Genomic DNA, 21,940 nt, shown 5'->3' on the forward strand with positions numbered 1-21,940 from the left:
AGCGCGAGACCTTGGAGATGACGTGTCCGTGCTTGAGAGGATACGGGCGCGCGCGTTAATCTAACCTCACACGGGAAAAAAAAACACGGACGCGAATAAAGTAATGATATGAACGTAAATTTGTATTGATACGACTTAAACAAGCTGTTTTGTTGGCGTTTGTATGTTTAATTCTCATCCATGATCCCGGTGGATGTTTAGGACAGTGACTGAAAATCCTTCACTTGTAAGAGGCGGAGTTGACCAGGGGCATTATCAAGATGGCCGCCTTCACTCAAAGGTAAGACTAACGGTTGCGCGTTACCATTGTCACGTTTATGTTTCCTATTTTGCTACGTTATGGTTTCACCCATATCAAGCTGGGTAACGTAGTAGAAGTAAGAGGAATAGCACACTTAGTGTCTGTCCATTTACAGATCACCAGGGACAATCTTTCGCGTATAAGCGAGAACCTCGCAATTGAATTAACATCTCGTCCGTGAACCTGCGCCTTTGCTAGGAAGCTTGCTAACGAGTCACCACGACGAAGCAGAGACGACGTTTTAAATGAGGACAGGGACGCAGCCAGGCGGCCGTCTATCGATTGAATGCTTTGGGTTTGTCTTTTTGTCAAATTGGTCTCATACGTGTGATCGTTTTGGTAACAGTTTCCCAGAAGTTCGAAGATTGGTAGCTAGCTTTGGCCATTGCTGTAGCTAGATTGAATTAAAAGCGTCGAAGCGTCCTTGAATTGGTTGTTGTTTAAAGTGTTGAGTTGATTACTTACCTTTATAGATGCCGTTTAAGAGGGATATATTGAATTTGGATTTAAAATGCGAACTTAATTTGATGTCGTAGTCAAATCGTCTAGCAGGAGTCTCTTGACGATCAGGCTAACATCCACATCCGGTGTAGTATATTTTATTGATAATGAATTATACACAGCTCTTGAAAACAAATATAAACAAGTACATGTGATTGAATGTGTGGAGTCTTAAGATATATAAATAGGTATTTGGGAGTGAATTAATCCAATAAAAGTACATTCATTCATTCTCCGAACTGCTTAGCCTCACTGAAGAAGTGTGTGTGTGTGTGTGTGTGTGTGTGTGTGTGTGTGTGTATATATATATATATATATATATATATATATATATATATATATAGTCGTACTGGAATGGCTGCCTTAACAAATGTAAGCTGCTGAAGAGGCAGCTCCTGGCTCAAAAGGGAGGGCTTTCCACAATTTGGGGGCAATGGTCTGCTGTCACGACGTTCACCAACCTTTTTGAAACCGAGCGCTATTTATCCCTGGGTACTTATTCATGATAAGCCAGCAGTTTGATGCACACTTATAAAATAACAAATTGCTCATATTACCTTTACTTAGATTATTAATAATTTGACATTCATTGATGTGATGCCACATATCAAGTTAATGATTTCTCACAATAATTCTTAACAATAACATTGGTTAACACATGATTTTTTTAAATCAGAGATGCAAGTAAACTTTTCCTTTGAATGTGATTCCAACTGTGCCCTAGGTTTTTTTTTTTTTTTTTCTGTAGGACATCAGGTTTTCGGAATGTTAACGTAATAACAGTCATAGTTAAAATAGTCATATTTATGAATTAAGGGTTAGGTTTAGCAACAGGAGGATTTTATTTTAAAACGTCATAGCTATAAATTACAACGCACGGTAAAATCTACAAGAGCTAAGCTTTTATAAGTCAAACTTAAAAAAAAGAAAATACCTCAAAAACCTGATGTGTGAGGGGGGAAAAAGTAGATTTTTTCAAAATCCATGTCAAAAATACTTTCAGGGACACAGTCATCTTTGATTAAAATTATCTGTTGACCAGTGTAATGTAACATGGTAGGAAACTGAAAAATATCAGTACATAAAAATTTTCATCAGTATCTGCAAGTGTTTACGTTTTTATTTGATTACTTGTACAATATTACTGGGAAACCACAATGTCCCCCTGGTCAGCTAATTTTCGAACAGACCCGTGAGCTACTCATGTGGTCCTTGGGGTCTTCTTGGTCCCCATTAGCACAACATAGATAGCTTATTCATGCCCAAGGGAAACAGTTTCAGTCACCAATGTGAATAACATTGATATTAAAGACAAGACAAATATTAAATATGGCATTTACTATGTGCTACCCCTTTTGTATTACAATAATGTGTTTATTTTATTTTTTATTTTAACATATTTATATATTTATGTCTTATGTAACTATACGTACATTTTAGTTGTGTGTCTTCAATGCACTACATGTTTGCACTGTGGTTGAGAGAGCAAAGTAATTTCATCTGTGCTGTATGTTACACATAGAGCATATTTGACAGTAACAGCTGACTTGAATAAGGTACATGGTGATCAATGTGCAAAGGGTTGGCATACAGAGTTGAGGAAATATTAGCATTTCCCTACCAGGGCGAAATTTTAAAAATGCCGTACAAAGCCTGTCATTGAAGGACTGTGAAAATGTTGTCCAGAGTCCTAAAATTAGGAACTTTGCGATCCAGACAAAATCCTGGCAGCAGCCTTTGGAACTAGTGATTATACTAATGGCCTCTTAGTTCAGTATGCTGATTGTTCTGACAGAGTGATCGATTTCAGTGCTTAATCATCTGGCGCTTTTTTTAATCTTCATTCCCTTTGTAGGATGGCACCTATCTTGACACTCTGGCTTGCTGTGTGTCTCAGTGGGGCACTGGCTGTGGAGAGAGCCAACTTCAAAACCTGTGACCAGAGTGCCTTTTGCAAGTGAGTTAATATATCGAATAGAATTATGGAAGCACAGTATACTCACTCGCATTTAAATACACGTCCCTCCTTTTGAGTGAGACATTTGTGCCTTCTCTTTGACTTTATTAATAGACGTCAGCGAGCATTGAACCCTGGTGAGTCGCCCTATCGAGCCCTACTAGAAACTATGGAGCTCACAAACAGTAGGCTCACCCTGCAGCTCAAGAATGACAAGAACAAGGTACAGCACCCACAGTATGGCAACACAGTGAAGACATTGTAGCCACCCCGGCCATCACATTAGGCACACATGCCAAGAAAGGATGCCCTTGTGAGAAAATAATGCAGCCATTTGTTTTCATCTACCAATATGTTTCCTATGGTGCTTGCAGCTTGAATTGACATGCATCTTATACTAAGACATGCCTACAAATAATTTTTTTGTTACACTGTTTAGCTTATTGAGAGAGGCAAAATAATAGAAACACCTCTCAGTATGATGCATGCCGCTTAAAACTACAGTGAAAAATAATAAAACATCTACAGAGGGCTGAACAATTTCCAAAATAAATCCAATTGAGATCTTTTTTTCTTCAATGTTACGGTTGCGATTTAATATGCAATTTTTTTTTCAAGGTCTTAGTCCTATGTATATTTAAGAAACTCAAGCAATAAAGTAATCTGTTTTACAATAAACAGTATCAGATTTATGATACATAAATGTTTTGGTCTTATAGGTTATGCGTATGCTAAGTTAAAGCCACATGAATCATGAACAAATATGAAAGTTCTTTAACTCATTCACTCCCAAAGACATATTTGTCTTTTCACACTCCACACGTTCAACCCCAGATACTTTTTTTTTTCCCAATTTCTCCAAGACTTAGGGTAAAACAAAAAAAGGGGGGTCTAGAATTGACAGGTACTGAATGAGTTAAGTATTTATTTTTTTAAATCAACGTCAATTAGAGTTGATTTACTACCATAATTTCGGGTCTACAAAACGCATCTGATTAAACGTCGCAACAGCTAAATTTAGCCATAAAACAATTTGCACATACATTGGCCGCTTCGTATTAATAGCTGCAGGTCTCCATGTTATAATATGGGACATTTGTAAAGACACATGTCCCACATCATGGATTTTTAAAGGGTACATATGTACGCCATTTGCAGCAACAAAATGTTAATATTTTGTCAATAATTCATTTGATAACTTCATTAGTTTTTATGGACATTTGTCAGCTTTAAAAAATAATCATAAAAATAATATAGCTAGCCATCATGTTCATTTAACACATCACTAGTTAATTGTATGTGTGTAAATGTTGGACTAGACCGCACAATGATAGACAGTGATCCCTCGCTATTTCACGGTTCGTTTATAGCGGCTTCAGTGCATCACAGATTTTTTTCAAACATATTCATAATTTTTTTTTTTTTTTAAGTCCGCAAAAGGTCCGCTATAAGCAGCGAAGGTCAGCAAAACAACAGCGAGTCACATAGAGCAACATATACAGTACTACATGTATATGTTTACTGTATTTTGTTATTCATAAACTAACCTAACTTATACATCCTCTTGTTTCTTGTTTTATGTTGAGAGGGAAGAAATTTCATCTGCTGTATGTTACACATCCAGCACATTTGACAATAAAGTTGCTTCCAATCCGATGTTTAAATCTATTCGTATAAAGCATTAAGTCATGTTAATGACTTCAAAATTTACTTCTACATGCATGTATACCATTAAATTTGGCCGTATAAATATTATGTACATGTACCTATATGGAGGGGGGGGGGTCGCTACTTCACGGATTTTCGTTTATCGCGGGTGGTTTTGGTCCCCATTAACCGCGATAAACGAGGGATTATTGTACACGTACAGCTTTGCCATATAATTTCTAGCCGGTACTGTGAAATAAGTCTACTGAATGAGATTCCACTTTTGATGTGAAAGATGCAGCGAGAGATGGTCTTTTCATGTCACAAAATACACTTTGGAGCACAAGTTTACCAGGAAGTGTGCCATACTGCACCATGTCTACCATTTCATTTTATTCACTACACACACAAGGACATTGATATAATTAATATGCCCTTGTACCTTGCTGCTTTGGACATGTGTCTCAGCGGCTTAATTTACCAGCGCGTACTCTGTTTCCATTATGGACTTAACGCCCATGTCATTACAAAAATAATGCAGAGTGGCATGGGCGTTAAGTTCAGCTCTCATTTCTTGCTTATTATAAGTACTCTGCGTGGTAATTGTATTTACTATCCCTAATTCTCTTCAAACAGTCCGCTCCGCCCTCACGTGTGCGCACTCCAACTGCAAGTGGCTCATTTGTATTTAGGATGAGGGTGGATTCAAGACAGTTTCATTGGTCCACTTTGACGTGTTCCGTAATTTTGTTAGTCAAATGAGACGAAACTCCGTCGAGAGTTTGGGTGAGTGTATTGGCGGCTTGAAACTCATCAGTAAAATTTCATAAACAAACTGTATTACATTAAAAGCCGCAGTGCTCAAAGCGTGGGTAAAAAGTAGCATGAAATACAGTAAGCACTTTGACTTACTGCCTCTGAAGCGTTCTCCCCAACAACTTCAATATTCTACCGCACAAGGTTGGCATAAAGATTCATCACTCAGTAATGAATCAGATTACAAAAATAATGCAGACAAATTCAATCTAATTCATGAAAGAACATGTAAACTTGGACTGCACTTCTTAAGCACTGATCTTATCTTGACATTATAAATGAATGAATAAAATGAGAATAAATAAAGTTAACCAACCAAAATGAAGCGTCCCTCCCCTCCACAACCTCTTTCAAACTATCATTTGCAATGTCCATTTGAATATGATAAATTGCTCATCTCTAATCAACATGACTAAAATAATGCAATCCTTGAAAGGACATTTCATTAGTTTGCATCTCTAAATGTGATTGAAGCGCATGCTGTAAAACAAAAACAGAACAAGTCATACCGATTGCAGGCATATCTGCTAACTGTATGAAATATCAACATGAATATGATTAGTCAGGATGCATAACATATACTGTACAGCATTCCAATTCCTTTGTCTTCTCTCCTGCTGGCTTGTAGGTGCGTCTGCTCCTGGAGCTCTATCGTCTCCAGGGAAACATAACGAGGGTGAAAATTAATGAGCTGAAGCCGCTCAAGCCTCGCTATGAGGTCCCAGACGTGCTCATCAGAGAGCCGCCTACAGAGCCGTAAGTGTCTCATGGGTTGTTATCTCCTGCGTGTTGTGGGAGCTTTTGGCATGGAGGTGACGTCTGTCGCAGCATTCCAGTTAAACGCTGAATATTTCAATTCCGTTTGTGAATTGAGGTTTCATGATCCCAGCCAAATCCTCTCAACTTGATGTCTGCATTCTCTTACCGTTCTCATTTTTTCCCCCCAGCCTGTCTCTCTTGTCTCAGGACGAGAACGGAGTGGTTCTGTCCCTGGGGGCGGAGTCTCAAAGGGTCATTGTCAGTGCACTGCCCTTCCGATTGGACATTATGGAGGGGCGAGATGTGCTGCTCTCGCTAAACTCGCGTGGCCTTTTGGCCTTTGAACACTTACGGATACGCAAGGACACGTGAGAGACCACGCTTACACGCACACACGCACACTTTGACAAATGCCTTAACCACACAGATACTTCAGTCATTGGTTTTGACTACATTCGTTTTTATTTGAGAATTGTCTGACTCGTTCTGTCCTCTTCTCCTTATCGCCCTAGTTTCTCCTATTTAATAACTGGCACATTGGCTAGTGTGTGGAATAATGTCAAGAGTGTTTTCTCTAGGTAAAGAAAATGCTGTGTATCATATTCCTTGTACTAATCTGTAAATAGTAACATACTCATAGAGTCTCTTGAAACAAAAGTCCAATTTTAAATGAGGCAAAAGGGAAAGTTTGGACGGTGTGCTGTTGATGGGTGGTGTTTATGTGGCTGAGAGTACAATGCATTTGCTGATGATGGAATTTCCTTCAAAATGTCATAATTTCCCTCTTAGCTTAGTTGAAATCATTCAAGAACTATAGAATGGGCTCTTTTTTACATCTTGTATCTTAAAAAAAAAATCATTCCAATTATGAATTAAGTAAAATATAAGTTTGCATGGTGATAGTAATGCCATTCTTGTTCAGTCATTTAATTTGAAACAAGGAATTCAACTTGCGTGAGCTTGTTGGCCTTTGTGACCTGCCACGTACGAATATTGACAGGTCTGATTTGTTATTATCGTTAAATACATTAAAACATGTATACATGGTTACGGAAACTGAGATGGGCTTTTGTCCGGTCCCATAGTCAAAAGTCGACTTTGAAAAATTGCCAGTGTAGTGAACAGTATCAGTGTTAAGATTATTCCAGAAATGCCTCTACTCTGTTCCTAAAAAGTATTTCCTCTCGCTTGCTATGTCAAGGGTTGCACTTCTGGCTTTAAGAATAAGAATGCATTAGTCTAGAATGCACACACCGCCAATGTGAACATGTTTCCTCTTTCCCCACCCCATAAGGCGCTTTTCCCTTCACCCCATTCCACACCAAGACATCCTTGCTTGGCCACGGTTGTTTGCTTTTCCATTACACTTTTTCAGAGTCAAGCGGTTACAGTGGAACCACTTTTCAGAACCATCTTGGAGTTGGTACAAAAACGCTGGCCTTCTGGGGACAGTGGGGGGGCCATATCATCACAGTCATCTGATTGGCTGACAGTGATAGAAGGAACTTCGCTGGACATGCCCATGGTTTTACACGAGCGAGATGCAGCCGCCTGCTGGGTGTCGCCAAAATCATAAAAATACAGCATATACAATAAACATATTCGTGTTTTACATCAACCGTGAATCATATTGACAATGTCATATGAATTAATGGATAAATCTTGGGTAAAAATTTTCACAATCTCACAAACCCCTTGACACGTCCCATTCTTCTGAATGAAAGTTCTCCAGCCAAAGCTGGGAGTAGGGTTGTCACAAGTTTTTGCAGTCGATTAGCCTATCGAGTATTCCATCGATTACTTTAGGAATCACGTCCATCCCCCCCCCCGTATTCTTCCCCCCCGCCCCAACCAACGACAGTGTCCTTTAAATAAAGACACCTCTGCACATAACATTTGAGTTTGCCAAACTTGACGATTGAACACTAAACCAACTTCGAACTAAGTAAAGAACATTTTAATACAGATTTTCAAGGGTCTGGTTTCATTCAAATTCACAAGTCCCTCTCTGGCATTAATGGCTGCTCCATCCAGCAGACATGAGGACTTATTAAAAAAATGAAACAGCAGCAACTGTCACGTTCGCTTGGTCCTCAGTCATTTTTCTGACACATATCACACATCGTGTTACAGTTACACTCAGAGACGAGCACTGTTTAGCCACGTAGATGGCGCTTTGGAGCAACCTATGCTAAGTTAAGTTCGCTAGACAAGGTTGAATACACACGAGACATGTAATATTATGTAATATTATGGTAGAACACCACTCGCTGCGAGAGGCTTGCACAGTTAAGTTGATCCCGCCCCCATCTTGTCTGGCGCCTGATGTAATGGAAAAGCAAAAGAAGCAGTGAGATGTGGTGCCCGGGGCCAAGTGGATTGGTGTGTTATGGGGCTGTTAGGGGCTAATGGAATAGCGGCAATAGTGTGTTGACTTGGTTCCTAACCCACAGCATCTGCATCACCTTTTGATGTGTAATTAAGAATCATCTGTTGCCTGGATGCTGCCTGGAGCACATCAAGCAACCCTACAACTCAATTTAGACTTTCCACATTGACTAGATACACATGTACAGTGCTGTGAAATAGTATTTGCCCCCTTACTGATTTCTGTGTTCTTTGCATATTTATCACAAAGTTTTTAGTTCATCAAACCAATTTTACTATCACACAGTTTACCCAAGCAAATACAACATGTGGTTTCTCAATGACAATTTAATGTATTAAGGCACAAAAAGAAATCCCAAACTACCTGTCCCTCAGTGAAAAAAATAATTGCCCCCCTTGTTGAATCACAAATTAACTATGAGTTTTGGGAAAGCTGGCAACAACTAGCGCTACATTTGTTGAATCAAGAAATCACATAAATAGAACCTGTCAGACAAAGTGAAGTAGGCTACAACAAACAAACGCATCATGCCACAACTTTCTGTAATTGATGGCACAATGAATTCTGCTGTCGACCAGAAAATCCTGCCGGAGAACATCCAACGATCATTTTACGCCCTCAAACTCAAGCGCTCTTGGATCATGCAGCAGAACAGCGATCCAAAACACACCAGCAATTTTGGAGAGGCCAAACCAAAATCTGGATTTTAATCCGATTGAGATACTGGGTTGTGACCTCAAATGGGCAGTTCATGCTAGAAAGCCCTCCAAAATGGTGGCGTTGAAGCAAGGAGAGTGGGCCAAAATTCTTGATTTCAGTTATTGCTGCAAAGGGTGGCACAACCCATTATTAGGTTCAGGGGGCAATGACTTTTTCACACAGGGACAGGCAAGTTTGGATTTTTTTTTTTTGTGTGTGTGTTTAAATAAATTGACATTTAGAAACTGGATTTTGTATTTCCTTGGGTTGTCTCTGTGTGATATTAAAATTGGTTTGATGAACTGAAATCTTTGTGTGTGTGATAAATATGCCAAGAACACAGAAATCAGGAATGGGGCAAATACTTTTTCACGGCACAGTATAGATAGCGGGAAGAATCCTCACAATTTTCTGAGGTTCTTTTACTGTTCGAGCACTTGTTTTGACTATGGTGTGCGCTGTCATCCTCTGTGTTTGACCCATTTTCCCCAAGTTAATTACACTGTAATGTATATCTTCAAAACAATGTCCTTTCCAAAGTGACATACTTCTCTCTTTTGTCATATCCCTTTCTATGCTGTTGGATCTTGTGCCATGGAGCAGGCAGGCAGACCGAGAGACTGAGGAGGCAAATTTGGAAGATGAGGTCTTGCACACAAATTCAGTCGTACCTACGGGTCGTTCCATGCCAAACCACTCAGTCGGTACACCCGGGCAGATTTTGATTTAAAGTGAAACTTGGTGTTTTATAGTAATGCCGTGATGCTAAATGTCAAATTTTAGGTCAATCAGAGCGGGGTTTCGGGAGGTACGGCCCGTCGAATTTTGAAGTTTTTGGCAAAAGGGGCCGTGGTTGCCTTCCTTTGAGCCTTTATATCTCAGAAACTACTGGCTCAATCTTCACAAAATGAGTATTGTTGGGAAGGGGATTCAAAGGGGATTCCATTTGGAAGATTGGTGCATATTTTCATAGCTTTACCTTTTGACCTATAATGTCACATTGTGGATCACGTGACCATAACATTTTTTTCATCAAATGTAATCGCTTACATTTTCTGTAAAACAGAAAAGTTTCAGAAATGTAACTTCTTTGGTATAGCTGCATCAAAGTACCCTCATATTTTCATGCAATATTCATTGAGAGTCTTATGGATACTTGGACTACTTATTGGTGTTCAACAATTTACATTTCTGAAACGTTTGTTTTTAAGGACACGTGAGGCATATTTAATGAAAAATGTCAAGGTCAAATTATCGGTCAAAAGATGAAGTTACTAAAATTTGCACCAGTCTTTGTAATGATTGCAGATTTGGAATCCTTGTTGAAATCCATTTCCAACAACATTCCTGCTTTGTGAAGATTGAACCATTAGACCGACTGACCCAGGTCCTGACATACGGTGTAAAGGATCAAAGAAATGCAGCCACGTCCCTTTTTGCTGAAAACATCAAAATTCAGGCCGTAGCTCTTAAACTCCTGCTCCATTTGACCTCAGATTTTAGATTCAGAGTTGTGCCATCATTATAAAGAAGAGTTTCATTAAAATCTAAAATATGCTTAGATTATTAGAATTTTTTTACTTTAAAAAAAAGTTCTTTGGCATGGTAGGACCCCTCCTGCAACTGTATCTGAAATAAATACTTCTGAATAAGATGTTACTTCTTTCCCCTCTCACCTTACAGGCTATGTTGGATGAAAAAGATGAAGAGGGCATGTGGGACGAAACGTTTAAATCATTTACAGACACCAAACCAAATGGTAACTGTCAAATTGTTGTGAATCAGAGCACCATCGACACGGGCACACACTAAGGTTAACTGAAACTGAATGAACTACATGTTATGTTTATAAATGCAACTAAAATTAACTACAATTATGATGGAAATGTCCCTCATTTTCATCTTTGTCAATTACTTTCATACTTGAGCTTTTGGGGTTTTGTATTTATTTTGATATTACGGTCAGGCTGTATAGAAGGAAGGAAGGACAAACTGTCGTTGGGGCATTGAAGTTTACTTTATTACACAATGCTTATTGGGACACCCTTTTTTAATCTAACACTCAACAAATGCCCTATTAAAAAAACACTACTATTAATAAACTAAAAAGAGGCCTTTTCCCAAAAGTAAAGACAATTGACAACAAATATGCTTTAAAAACTAGTTAAGACAAACTGAATTAGAAAACAATCAAAATGAAATAAATACCAAACTCTTGTAAATTAGGGTTTATAGTTGCCCCTCTTAAATGTTCCTTTTTTTTCTTTCTTTTTTCTTTTCTTTTATTTTTTTTAAATTTATTCTGCAATCACGTTACAGGTCCAACCGCTGTCGGTCTAGACTTTTCATTGCCGGGCGTGGAGCACGTCTATGGCATTCCAGAACACGCAGACAGCCTCCGACTTAAAACTACAGAGTGAGTTGCAAATAAAATCTATATGAATATGCAAGAAGTAGGTTTGCTCGAAAGTTGCTTATTCAGTGCTGTGGTTCCTGCAGGGGCTAAATATATTTTGTGTCTCTCCACTTCTCAGTAATGGAGATCCATATCGGCTCTATAATTTGGACGTATTCCAATATGAGCTGGATAATCCTATGGCACTTTATGGTTCCGTACCTGTTATGTTGGCCCACAATGCACAGCGAACAACAGGAATGTTTTGGCTCAATGCTGCTGAGACCTGGGTTGACATTAGCTCCAATACTGCAGGGAAGGTTTGTGCCGGAGCTTTTTCATAACACAAAATGCTGGTGTGTGAGTGTTGATGAACCTGTTGCCAATTTAGCAAGATGCATTCATTTGGTTCTCTTCAGACTGTGTTTGGAAAAATGCTGGATTACGTGCAGGGCTCCAGTGAGACCCCACAGACTGATGTGCGTTGGTTCTCTGAAAGCGGCATCATTGATGTCTTCATAATGCTTGGCCCAACACCAAAAGATGTCTTTTCGCAGTACGCCTCCCTGACAGGTACTGTAAAATTATGTCAACTGCCATGCAATGATGATTCCTAATGGACAATCTTACAAAGTCTTAGTGTGACTTCATTGAGATTTCGCTTTCCTCCCAGTATGAATAACGTTTCAATCAGTTTTCACTTGGATCCTCAATGTGTTGTAACTTTGGTCAGGCACCCAGGCCTTCCCTCCTCTGGCCGCACTGGCCTACCACCAATGCCGCTGGAACTACAACGATCAGGAAGACGTACAGTCAGTGGATGCCGGCTTCGACGAGCATGACATTCCCTATGATTTCATCTGGCTCGATATTGAGCACACGGACGGAAAACGCTACTTTACCTGGGACACCAACAAGTTTCCCACACCCAAGGAAATGCTTCAGGGTCTCATGGATAAGAAGCGCAAGGTATGGATGATTGGCCCGACAAGACAATCGGAGCTCATATTGGCGTTTAAAGGATCATCTGTTTTCAGTGAACCCCCATCTATTCGGGGGCGGCGGGGTTCCAGACCGACCTGCAATAGGTGAAAATATGCACTTTAGAGAGACTTTAGAGCAGCGGTGTCAAACTCATTTCACATTGTGGGCCACATACGGCCTCGGTTGATGTCAAGTGGGCCGGACCATTAAAATTATACCATGCTATAAATAACCAAAATAATGTCTTTCCTTTGTTTTGATCTAAAGAAGCAATAGAACATTAGGAAAATGTTGAATGAACATATCTTTTACAAAATATTTCATGAAACACCTTAGATTTCCTTAGACTAATGCGCAATTTACTTTTATCATTCACATATATGCATTGCAACTGATCCCACTGATGGTACAAAGGCACAAAACTTTTAACTAAGTAATTGGTATTAAAAAATATAGTAATGCATTTTAACATTAAATGAGATTTATAAAGGAATTTTTAAAGCATTTACACATGTGCATATAAAATCTAAATGTAATCCCTGCCTACACCTTACAAACTAAGAAGAGTGCTATTAAATGTGTTAAGAATAAAGTATCCACATGTACTTGATAGCGTCTGCTGTGTTGGGTCTGTCTCAGTCACAGACAGACTGTGGTTGTCTTCTTCTCTGATCAAAACAATGTTGTCTTCTAATCTGATCAAAACAGTGTGTTCCCTAGCGGATATTCCATGAACTGCACCTTATTAAAAATAATTCATTCTGTGTCTTTTATGCATTTTTTTTTCACTTTTAAATGATCCTGCGGCCTGATCGAACCTCCTTGGGGGCCAGTTCCGGCCCGCGGGCCGTATGTTTGACACCCCTGCTTTAGAGAGACCATTTACAGCAGTGGTGCCCAACCTTTTTGACCAAAGATCTACTTTTTGATCGGTCCATTACCACACATGCACGCATACACATGCACTTACACACACATCCCATGATGAGCAACATCCACCACGGCCCGAAGATGAACGAAACAGAAAAATAAAATAGACACACGAGTTTGTGAAAAGGAAATCACTGCCTTATTTAGGTTTTTTTTTTTTTTTTTTTTTTTTTTTTTTTTCTCTCTATAAATTTGATGAAATCAGAGCTGGCCAAGAGCAGAGCAACAGGCGTCCGCCTTTCCCAAGAGCCAGAGCAGAAAAATAAGCAAGGTTAACTGTGATATAATAGGGGAACACTACTTTGCTTTCACTGTCACTCAGAAAATTAAAAAGACCCCAAGCATCTCAATGCATTGTAGAACCCAAATGATTTTGCTCAACATTTAACAATAATTTCCCACTTTTTGTGTAATAGATGGTAACCATTGTAGACCCTCATATCAAGGTGGACAGCAGCTACAAGATCCATAATGAAATCAAGTCTCAAGGTTTCTACACAAAGAATAAAGATGGCGGTGACTATGAAGGCTGGTGTTGGCCTGGTAAGACACAATAATAACATGGAATGAAAATTGGCTGGCGTTACACAAGATGTTTGATGATGAATCTTACCAATTAACCATGCCCTGTTTTGTGTTGGACTTGAATGACTTTGCTTAGGCAGTGCCGGTTATCCAGACTTCACACGTGAAGACATGAGGGCTTGGTGGGCCAGCATGTTTGCCTACGACCAGTATGAGGTGAGACCCATGGCCGCTAGAATGAAGTTTAACAAAGGGCAGTGACCTTGGAGTCAACTAATAGAAACAGTGGTGCCTTGACTTTTGAGTTTAATTCGTTCCTTTGAGCACCTCGTTACTCCACTCATCTTGTGAATCAGCTCTTCCCATTGGAATTAGTGGAAATGCCATTCTTCATCACAGCCCCACTTCTGGTGCGGGTGTGTTTAACAGTATAATACAGAATACAGACAAATTAAGGGTTTCACAACTAGGTGACACAGCAAATTGCACTAAAATGAGTCAATTTTTTGCATGGGATAAAGCATAAGTACCGATGACTATTTTTGCCAAAATGTTTGTAACTCTGACATAGATGAGTCATTAGTCTGTCAATAGAATTTTGCATTGTGTGTTAAGTATAAGGCTGAACAATAACCGAACTCGTGACAATGCAGTGTAGTAAAATGTAATTTTCAAACTGAAAAGGCTGCAGTATCAATGAAAAAAGTGCTTCTTTTCTGTCAGTTCGTGAGGCTTTATTTTTAGACCTATTTTATGTGTGTGTGTGTGTGGGGGGGGGGCAAATTCAGTGCTTAACAAGTCCAAGCCACATGTTTATATAAATTATTATTTCATGGACAATGAAAAGCATAATATTGATGCAATCTGACTTACGTTTGTTTACGCAACACTTGTTTGGTAGAATTTTGTGAAGTTTTCATAGTGAAATCTTAAAAATTGAAAGTTAGTATTTATTAATTCCACAACAGGGTTCCCATGGGTCCTTAAAGTTTATAAAAACCCATAAGAAACTTGTAAAATTATGTTCTTAATTGTCCTTAATTTTCAGGGAAAGCTTCTAAAATCAGTAAAAATCCTTAAAAAATTATTTTTATTCGAAAATAAATTGAAGTTTATTTTCAAAATTTAAAATTTTCTTTGTGTACTTTATTTGAGGTTGAATTCAAGTTTTTTTTTTTTTTTGACATACAGTATGTCAAATAAAGGGTTAGCTGATTGCCCCTAAATAAAGATGTGCCCTTCCTTTGGCAGCAATGATTTGAACACCAGCTCAGTGATATGTGGCTTTCTGTTCAGCCCGCATATTTCTGTGAATCCCCTGCTGAATGGAGACAAAGTCCTTACAAAATGGTTAAATTAGCCCTCAAAAGTCCTTAAAAGGTCCATAAATAAAAAAGCAAGTGGAAACCCTGCACAACCACAAGCGAAGTTGATAAACTTTTTCATATCAATTCACTGTTAAATTGCCTGTATTTTAACATAGACCTAACCGATATAACCAAAACATTTATACATCATAAACCTGATCTTGTAATAAAGAATGATTTATTGCTTGCGTTTGTTTAAAAATACATGGGACGTGGACCTTGAAAAATTAATGGTATATTCAATCGCAATATTAAAGGGAAAAAAATTGCTAATTCGATTTTTTCGAAACTATTCAGCCCAAATGAAGCTCGTAGAATTCGCTTTACTTGATGTTTAGTTTCAGAGCAAAGTTAAACCATAATATATATATATTTTTAATTCTTCATGATTCATTATCTTCATTATCTGTCGAACTACTACTACTACTTGTGATGTGAAGTAACAAAGTAGAAGTAGTAGTCAAGTCAAGGTACCATTATACATTTAATATCAAGGGGTGCATAGGTAGAGTATTTTGATGAGCCAGTTTTCTGAGCCACTGTTCTCTCCAGGGCACGATGGAGAACTTGTATACATGGAATGACATGAACGAGCCTTCAATATTCAACGGGCCCGAGATCACCATGCACAAGGACTCGAAGCATGGAGAGTGGGAGCACCGTGACCTGCACAACCTTTATGGCTTTTACGTGGTGAGCATCAGTGCTTGCAGTGTTCACTTCCAGACAAGGCTTATCGAACATTCGCAAGATCATCACTTGTGATTGAAGATTTGCATGTGCCGTTTATAGTCTTGCCTGTCTGAATTGTCGTGTTTTTTGCAGCAAAAGGCCACAGCGGAGGGCCTAATCCAGAGATCAGGAGGGGTCGAAAGACCTTTTGTCTTGGCTCGTGCCTTCTTTGCTGGGTCACAGCGCTATGGTAAGCCTTCATCTGTTTTCATTGCCTTTCACCAAACCTTCTATGACTGTCTCCTGAGGCAACAGGAGTCAGTGCTTGTGTGTTTCAAGGGTGTTTGCGCATCTCTAGGTGCTGTGTGGACTGGCGACAATGCTGCTGAGTGGAGTCATCTAAAAATCTCCATCCCTATGTGTCTGAGTATGGGTCTGGTTGGAATAGCTTTTTGCGGTGGTAAGTGCCTCCGTTTCAGGTCATCTTTTAGAAGTGTTTGTCCTCAACAAGGAAAGGCCAGCATGTTTAACTCTTAAAGTGGCTCTCTAGCAACAAACTTGAAAGTATGTCATCAGAGGAAAATGATTTTATTTGCAAAATGCAATGTGCATTGCTGGAATGTCACTGCTAAGCGTGCGTGTGTGCGCGTGTGTGTGTGTGTGTGTGTGTGTGTGTGTGTGTGTGTGTGTGTGTGTGTGTGTGTGTGTGTGTGTGTGTGTGTGTGTGTTTTAAAATGTAACTCCCCAAAACAACTAGGAGTAAGAGGAATGAATTAATGGCATTTGGATTCAATTAAATGGGAAAAAATTGATCCGATATGCAAGTAAATGAAGCTACAAGCTTAGGAAAAGAAATGATTTTAACTTATAATTAAAGGAACCACAACATTAGTATTTGGTTGTATTATGATTCGAAAGATCCTCAATTATCTTTGCACATCTTGTCTTATAGCTGATGTTGGGGGTTTCTTCAAGTCTCCCAGCTCAGAGCTGTTGGTACGTTGGTACCAGACAGGAGCCTATCAGCCCTTCTTCAGGGCCCACGCCCACATGGACACCACCCGTCGTGAGCCATGGCTCTTCGGCCCAGAGAACACCGCTCTGATCCGAGAGGTTGTGCGGCAACGCTATAGCCTCCTGCCGTATTGGTACCAGCAATTCTACCACACGTATCACACTGGGCATCCTGTCATGAGGTGAGCATTTAGTACGGTTTTAAATACTTATACACCACCTGATTACATTTTAATTTATCGTCATAGCTTAGTTTGGGTGTTGTGTTGGACATTCAATTTTAGGGTGGACATATACTTTTTGACCCTCCCTCCTTCAAATAGCTGATAGAACCGTCAAGCATCCAGCTCTCTGCTAAGAAGCAAAACAATAGTGTACCCACAGTGTAAGATGACTCTTGACATTCTTGTTTTTTTGTAGGCCGCTGTGGGTGGAATATCCTCAGGACCCTGCTACTTACACTCTGGAGGATGAATTCTTGATTGGTGAGACCAAATGGCAAAATATAAATATCAGATATAAAAATATAATGCTGCATAGTTTCACTGCGTTATTGAAGTTATCTCCAATGATTTATGAAATAAGACAAATCAGTCAATCTTTCGGTAGTGTTTTATAAAATGTGCTGTACCATACCTAATTTGCTGCAGGCAGAGACTTGTTGGTGCACCCCGTCACTGAAGAGGGAGCCACTGGTGTAACTGCTTACCTGCCAGGAAAAGAAGAGGTACGAGAAAAAGATTTCATGCTCTCAAACAATTCCTGTCAACTTGGTGGTGCCCATCATGTAAAGTCTGAACTGTCGCATGTGCCTGTCAGGTTTGGTTTGACATCCACACCTTCCAGAAGCACAATGGCGGCCAGAACCTTTACATTCCTGTTACCATGAGCTCTGTAAGACACACACACACACACTTAGACTACAAACATTGTACGTGATTGCTTCTTAAAAAGTGTACGTTATGTTTCTCCAGTCATAACTCACCAACAGTGTTTTCTGTCTTCACGTCAGATCCCGGTTTTCCAACGTGGTGGCTCCATCATTCCCAGAAAGCTTCGTGTGCGTCGATCTTCCTCCTGTATGGAGCACGACCCCTACACCTTGTATGTGGCTCTTAGCCATCAGGTACGTCAAATCATTGACACCACGCTAAATAGGTTGCCACTTTGTATTCAAGTAAGTGTTGCATTTTTTCCCAGCGAGCGGCAGAGGGAGAACTCTACATTGATGATGGACACACTTTCAACTTTGAGAAGAGGGAGTTCATTCACAGGAGGCTGTCATTTGCCAACAACAACCTATCCTCTGTGTAAGTGTCAATGAATACAAGTGGAAAAAAAAAACCCAAACAAATTAGAAGACTATAAACTTGCTGTTCGTTTAAAAAAATATGCATTGCCCCATGAAAAGTATCCCATGTTTTCATCATACTGGAATGAGAACTACTTCCTGCTTCTGTTTCTAAGAATCATGGAAAATATAGTCTTACTAGCCTAATGCTGCAGTATGATTGCGCGTTTCCAATGTTATAATGCGGGACCGCGGGTTAAATGACGTAGCCAGCTTCCAATAGCTGCCAGGACTAATCAAAAAAGTATTTGTAATGGTATGTGCATTGACTTGTTTAAAGCTATTGAATCATAAACCAGGATAGCATTTAGCACTAGCCAAAGTAATAAAACAACCACCGGTCACCAGATTGACTAGTCACATTGAAACTTTTTTTTTTTTTTTTGTCAGAGGATTTCTCCTGCTCTCCTTTCAAAGCATTGTATGGCGAACAAATTTAAAGTCTGTTTTGAACCGAGCATAATAGCGCTAAAGCCATCAAATAAACGTGGTACAATTAGAATAAACTATTTAACATACAATGCTTCACAAGGATAATGCGCATTACAACCTGGTGCGGTGCGCCTTATGGATGAAAATGCTTTCACATACTCATTCATTGATATTGTGCCTAATAATACGGCGCGCCTATTGATAATCGACAGGTTCTAAATAATATCTGCAAATTTATGGATTGAATCTGCAAATCATGAATATGTTTTGGAACACTGCTGAAGGTTAAAGATTATTTTAAATGAAATTATCATGGCCTACAGAAACCTTGCTCCAGCGGCCCATTTCTCTACCCTCTCCACCATTGAACGCATTGTCATGGTGGGGGCTACTAGGCCCACCAAGGCAACCCTGAAGACAGCTGGTGAGTCATTCTCTTTCATTTTCACATGCTATTTGCATCAATTTTGTTTTGTCACTTTGATTTTTGTTGTGCCTTTCATAGATGGTCAGATGAGCCAGCTTGAGTTTGACTTTGATGCCTCCATGTCAGTCTTGACGCTTCGCAAACCTGGCATGAACGCAGGCACTGACTGGACTGTGATGCTACAGTAACCAAGGAGACAGCAGAGGAGGAGCCGGAGGAAAAAGTGACTGAAGAGAAATGAGCAACAGGATTCCCCACTGTGTAAATTAGAAGAAATGCGTAACACATCCAAACACATGTATACATACACTCACACACATATTTCACTTACATATGTCAAGTGTCCGCATGCACCCCACACTCTTATCTGAAGTGAAAGTCCATACACCTATGGTGTCCCCTCTTTTGTGTAATGTTGTATAAATTATATCATCTGATGTTAATAATTAACAAGTAAATTCATACTCTATTGAGCCTTTGGAGTCCGGGTAAACCTATAATTGTTAAAGCAAATGGTCCGCCTGCTGATGTGTTAAAAACTGAGGTTATTTTTTCATTCCAATATGTAATTTAGATTTTTAGGTTTTGCGATATGAAGACAATTGATCCTGCTTCTTACCTTTTCAATTTACAGTTAGCATTTTTCAGCCTTTTCATAAATTAGTGACAGATCAAGTTGTGTACATGGAAGTAATTTTATTCGTTTTGGTAAGGGAACATTTCAATCATCTGCTGCACAAAAAGTAATTATTTTAAACAACGCACTTCTTGGTAATAGGAATAATTTTGGCTACTGAACCACTGACCTGTACGGACGGGGGTCATCCTGTTGGAAGTTTTCTTTCTTTTTTTAGTTATGTTGGCATTTTCATTTTCTGTTTACTATTTTTTTTAATGCGCTTGTAACCACCCAAGAGTTTGAAGTTCCATCTTGAATCCAACATTTCCAGATTTTGTCTGTCTCGATGATCTTAATGTAAATCTGAAAGGTATACACATTTTTGTTTCCGGAATTCACCTTAGAAAGGCAGTCCCTATGTCAGCTGCATTGCACAAACCTAAATGATCATTGAGTTTGATTTTGTCCTGTTCTTTCAAATTGTGTCAATCTGCTTTTGTATTATTTTTATGATTGTAAATGTTGCTGCAATGTTGGGGGATTCAACTTGATACAGTGGAAGTGAAGGAACAGACTAGCTGTCAAGAGTTGTCAGATATACTTTAAAAGATGTGACCAAGTGAAAATAAAATGACCAATTGTGATAGAAGACCATCATTGTTTGTTTTGTATCTCATGGATCAGCTTTTTATTGATTGGATTTGATTACCACCTGCCTGGACCTGAAAGCAAAGGTATTTAAACAGTATGTAAATAATTCTGTGCGCTAACCTTTAACACATTGATGGAGGGTGGTTGGTGGCTGGTGCACTAACGCCGTCCTCCGCGTGTTCGTTTGAATTCGGGCTGAGTTGAGGTGTGAAATCAGAGGCTTGAAATGGAGAAGTTCTTGCAAGAAGTTTTTATATGAACGTATAGGGCACAAGCGTGATACAGACAATGGCTGTGATCAGGGCAGGAATGCGCAGAAGCAACATCTCAAGACAAGTCATATATTCTCAGCAGGGCGTAGCTCCCAATGGATACTTCACTTTCGGTTTCCTGATGACTGTTCTAATGCTTTTGTTTTTTCCCAAAGTTGTTCCAGATGTTTTCCTTTTACTAAAAACATAACTGAACGAATAACATAGCTAACTAACTGTTGCAACACTTTCGTTTCTCAAGAAACTGTTCCTAATACTGACATTTACGAATAACATAATTGTTGACAGCACTTTTGTCTCTAACTGGTTGGAACAAGACTGTAGGTGTGAAACCGCAGGCCAGCTAAGAGATGCATGTACGGCGTTTGGTCCTTGTCTGCAAAAGGTGTTAACATTATTTTCCGTCGCTAAGGCAGTTCAAGTCGAGGTCACACTATAGTCAAAGTATATCTGTCCGCAATGTATCGTTAAGCTAATAATGCAAATATCTAAATAATGGCTTCAACATCGACTGTACAAAAATGTAAGTCATGGTGGTATAGACTGCGGTCAAGCCAGACTCCACTCGCAAAATCGAAGTCAAGTGAGCCGCCACTGCGATTGCCAGTGCTCTGCATTACGGTAATCTGCCGCCAGCGAGTGGCGTTAGCCACCTTCAAAATAAAAGCGCATCCACTAATGCAAAAACGTCATAAAAGCGCCTCCACGAATGCATAAACGTCATTTGTTTGGGTAAAAAGAAATTAATATAAATATAAAATAAGTACTTTATTGTTTTATTGTTTATTGAACATATAGAACATACAATACAAAAACAGATTGACAAAAGTGAAGGAAAGTAAAAACTATGAAAAGAAAAGAAAAGAAAAATAGACATCATCACAGTTTTATGTTCAAAGGAGTAGGAAGAAGTGAATAACTTATCTAGTCCTACCCCTTGTTATGCAACAGTATATGAATTGATCTTTTTTCAATACAAAGAAGAAAAGAAAAAAATCTACATATCATCAAATACGTTTTCACTTATGTGTACTGTACTTATCTATTTATACACCTTTCGGTTTGTGTGTGTATATATATATATATACATACATATACATATATATACACACACACACATATAATATATATATACACACACACACACATAATATATATATAATATATATATATACACACACACACACACACACACACACACACATACACATTCAGCATATTTGACAATAAAT

The 21,940-nt window shown here is 39.1% G+C and overlaps 1 protein-coding gene across 2 annotated transcripts; it reads left to right on the forward strand.

The window, feature by feature from the left end:
• Positions 1-342: 342 nt before the first annotated feature.
• Positions 343-20,439, forward strand: ganabb (glucosidase II alpha subunit b). Of its 2 annotated transcripts, none has more exons than XM_019869944.1 (25): positions 343-596; positions 2,658-2,759; positions 2,874-2,982; positions 5,851-5,978; positions 6,170-6,349; positions 6,494-6,559; positions 9,673-9,715; positions 10,753-10,828; positions 11,389-11,485; positions 11,604-11,784; positions 11,917-12,037; positions 12,198-12,433; positions 13,795-13,921; positions 14,040-14,119; positions 15,823-15,963; positions 16,096-16,192; positions 16,301-16,402; positions 16,895-17,138; positions 17,377-17,441; positions 17,607-17,683; positions 17,776-17,850; positions 17,969-18,082; positions 18,157-18,266; positions 19,063-19,163; positions 19,245-20,439. In XM_019869944.1, exons 1-25 carry the CDS (start codon positions 547-549, stop codon positions 19,352-19,354), a joined length of 2,832 nt encoding a protein of 943 aa, XP_019725503.1. In that variant the 5' UTR covers positions 343-546; the 3' UTR covers positions 19,355-20,439. The 2 variants fall into 2 exon arrangements, with proteins under 2 accessions (XP_019725503.1, XP_019725502.1); XM_019869943.1 differs by having other exon boundaries at positions 345-596; positions 11,884-12,037.
• Positions 20,440-21,940: the final 1,501 nt, after the last annotated feature.

The sequence above is a fragment of the Hippocampus comes genome, unplaced genomic scaffold, assembly GCF_001891065.2.
Source record: "Hippocampus comes isolate QL1 unplaced genomic scaffold, H_comes_QL1_v1.1 scaffold9, whole genome shotgun sequence".
In the NCBI taxonomy this organism is placed as follows: domain Eukaryota; kingdom Metazoa; phylum Chordata; class Actinopteri; order Syngnathiformes; family Syngnathidae; genus Hippocampus; species Hippocampus comes.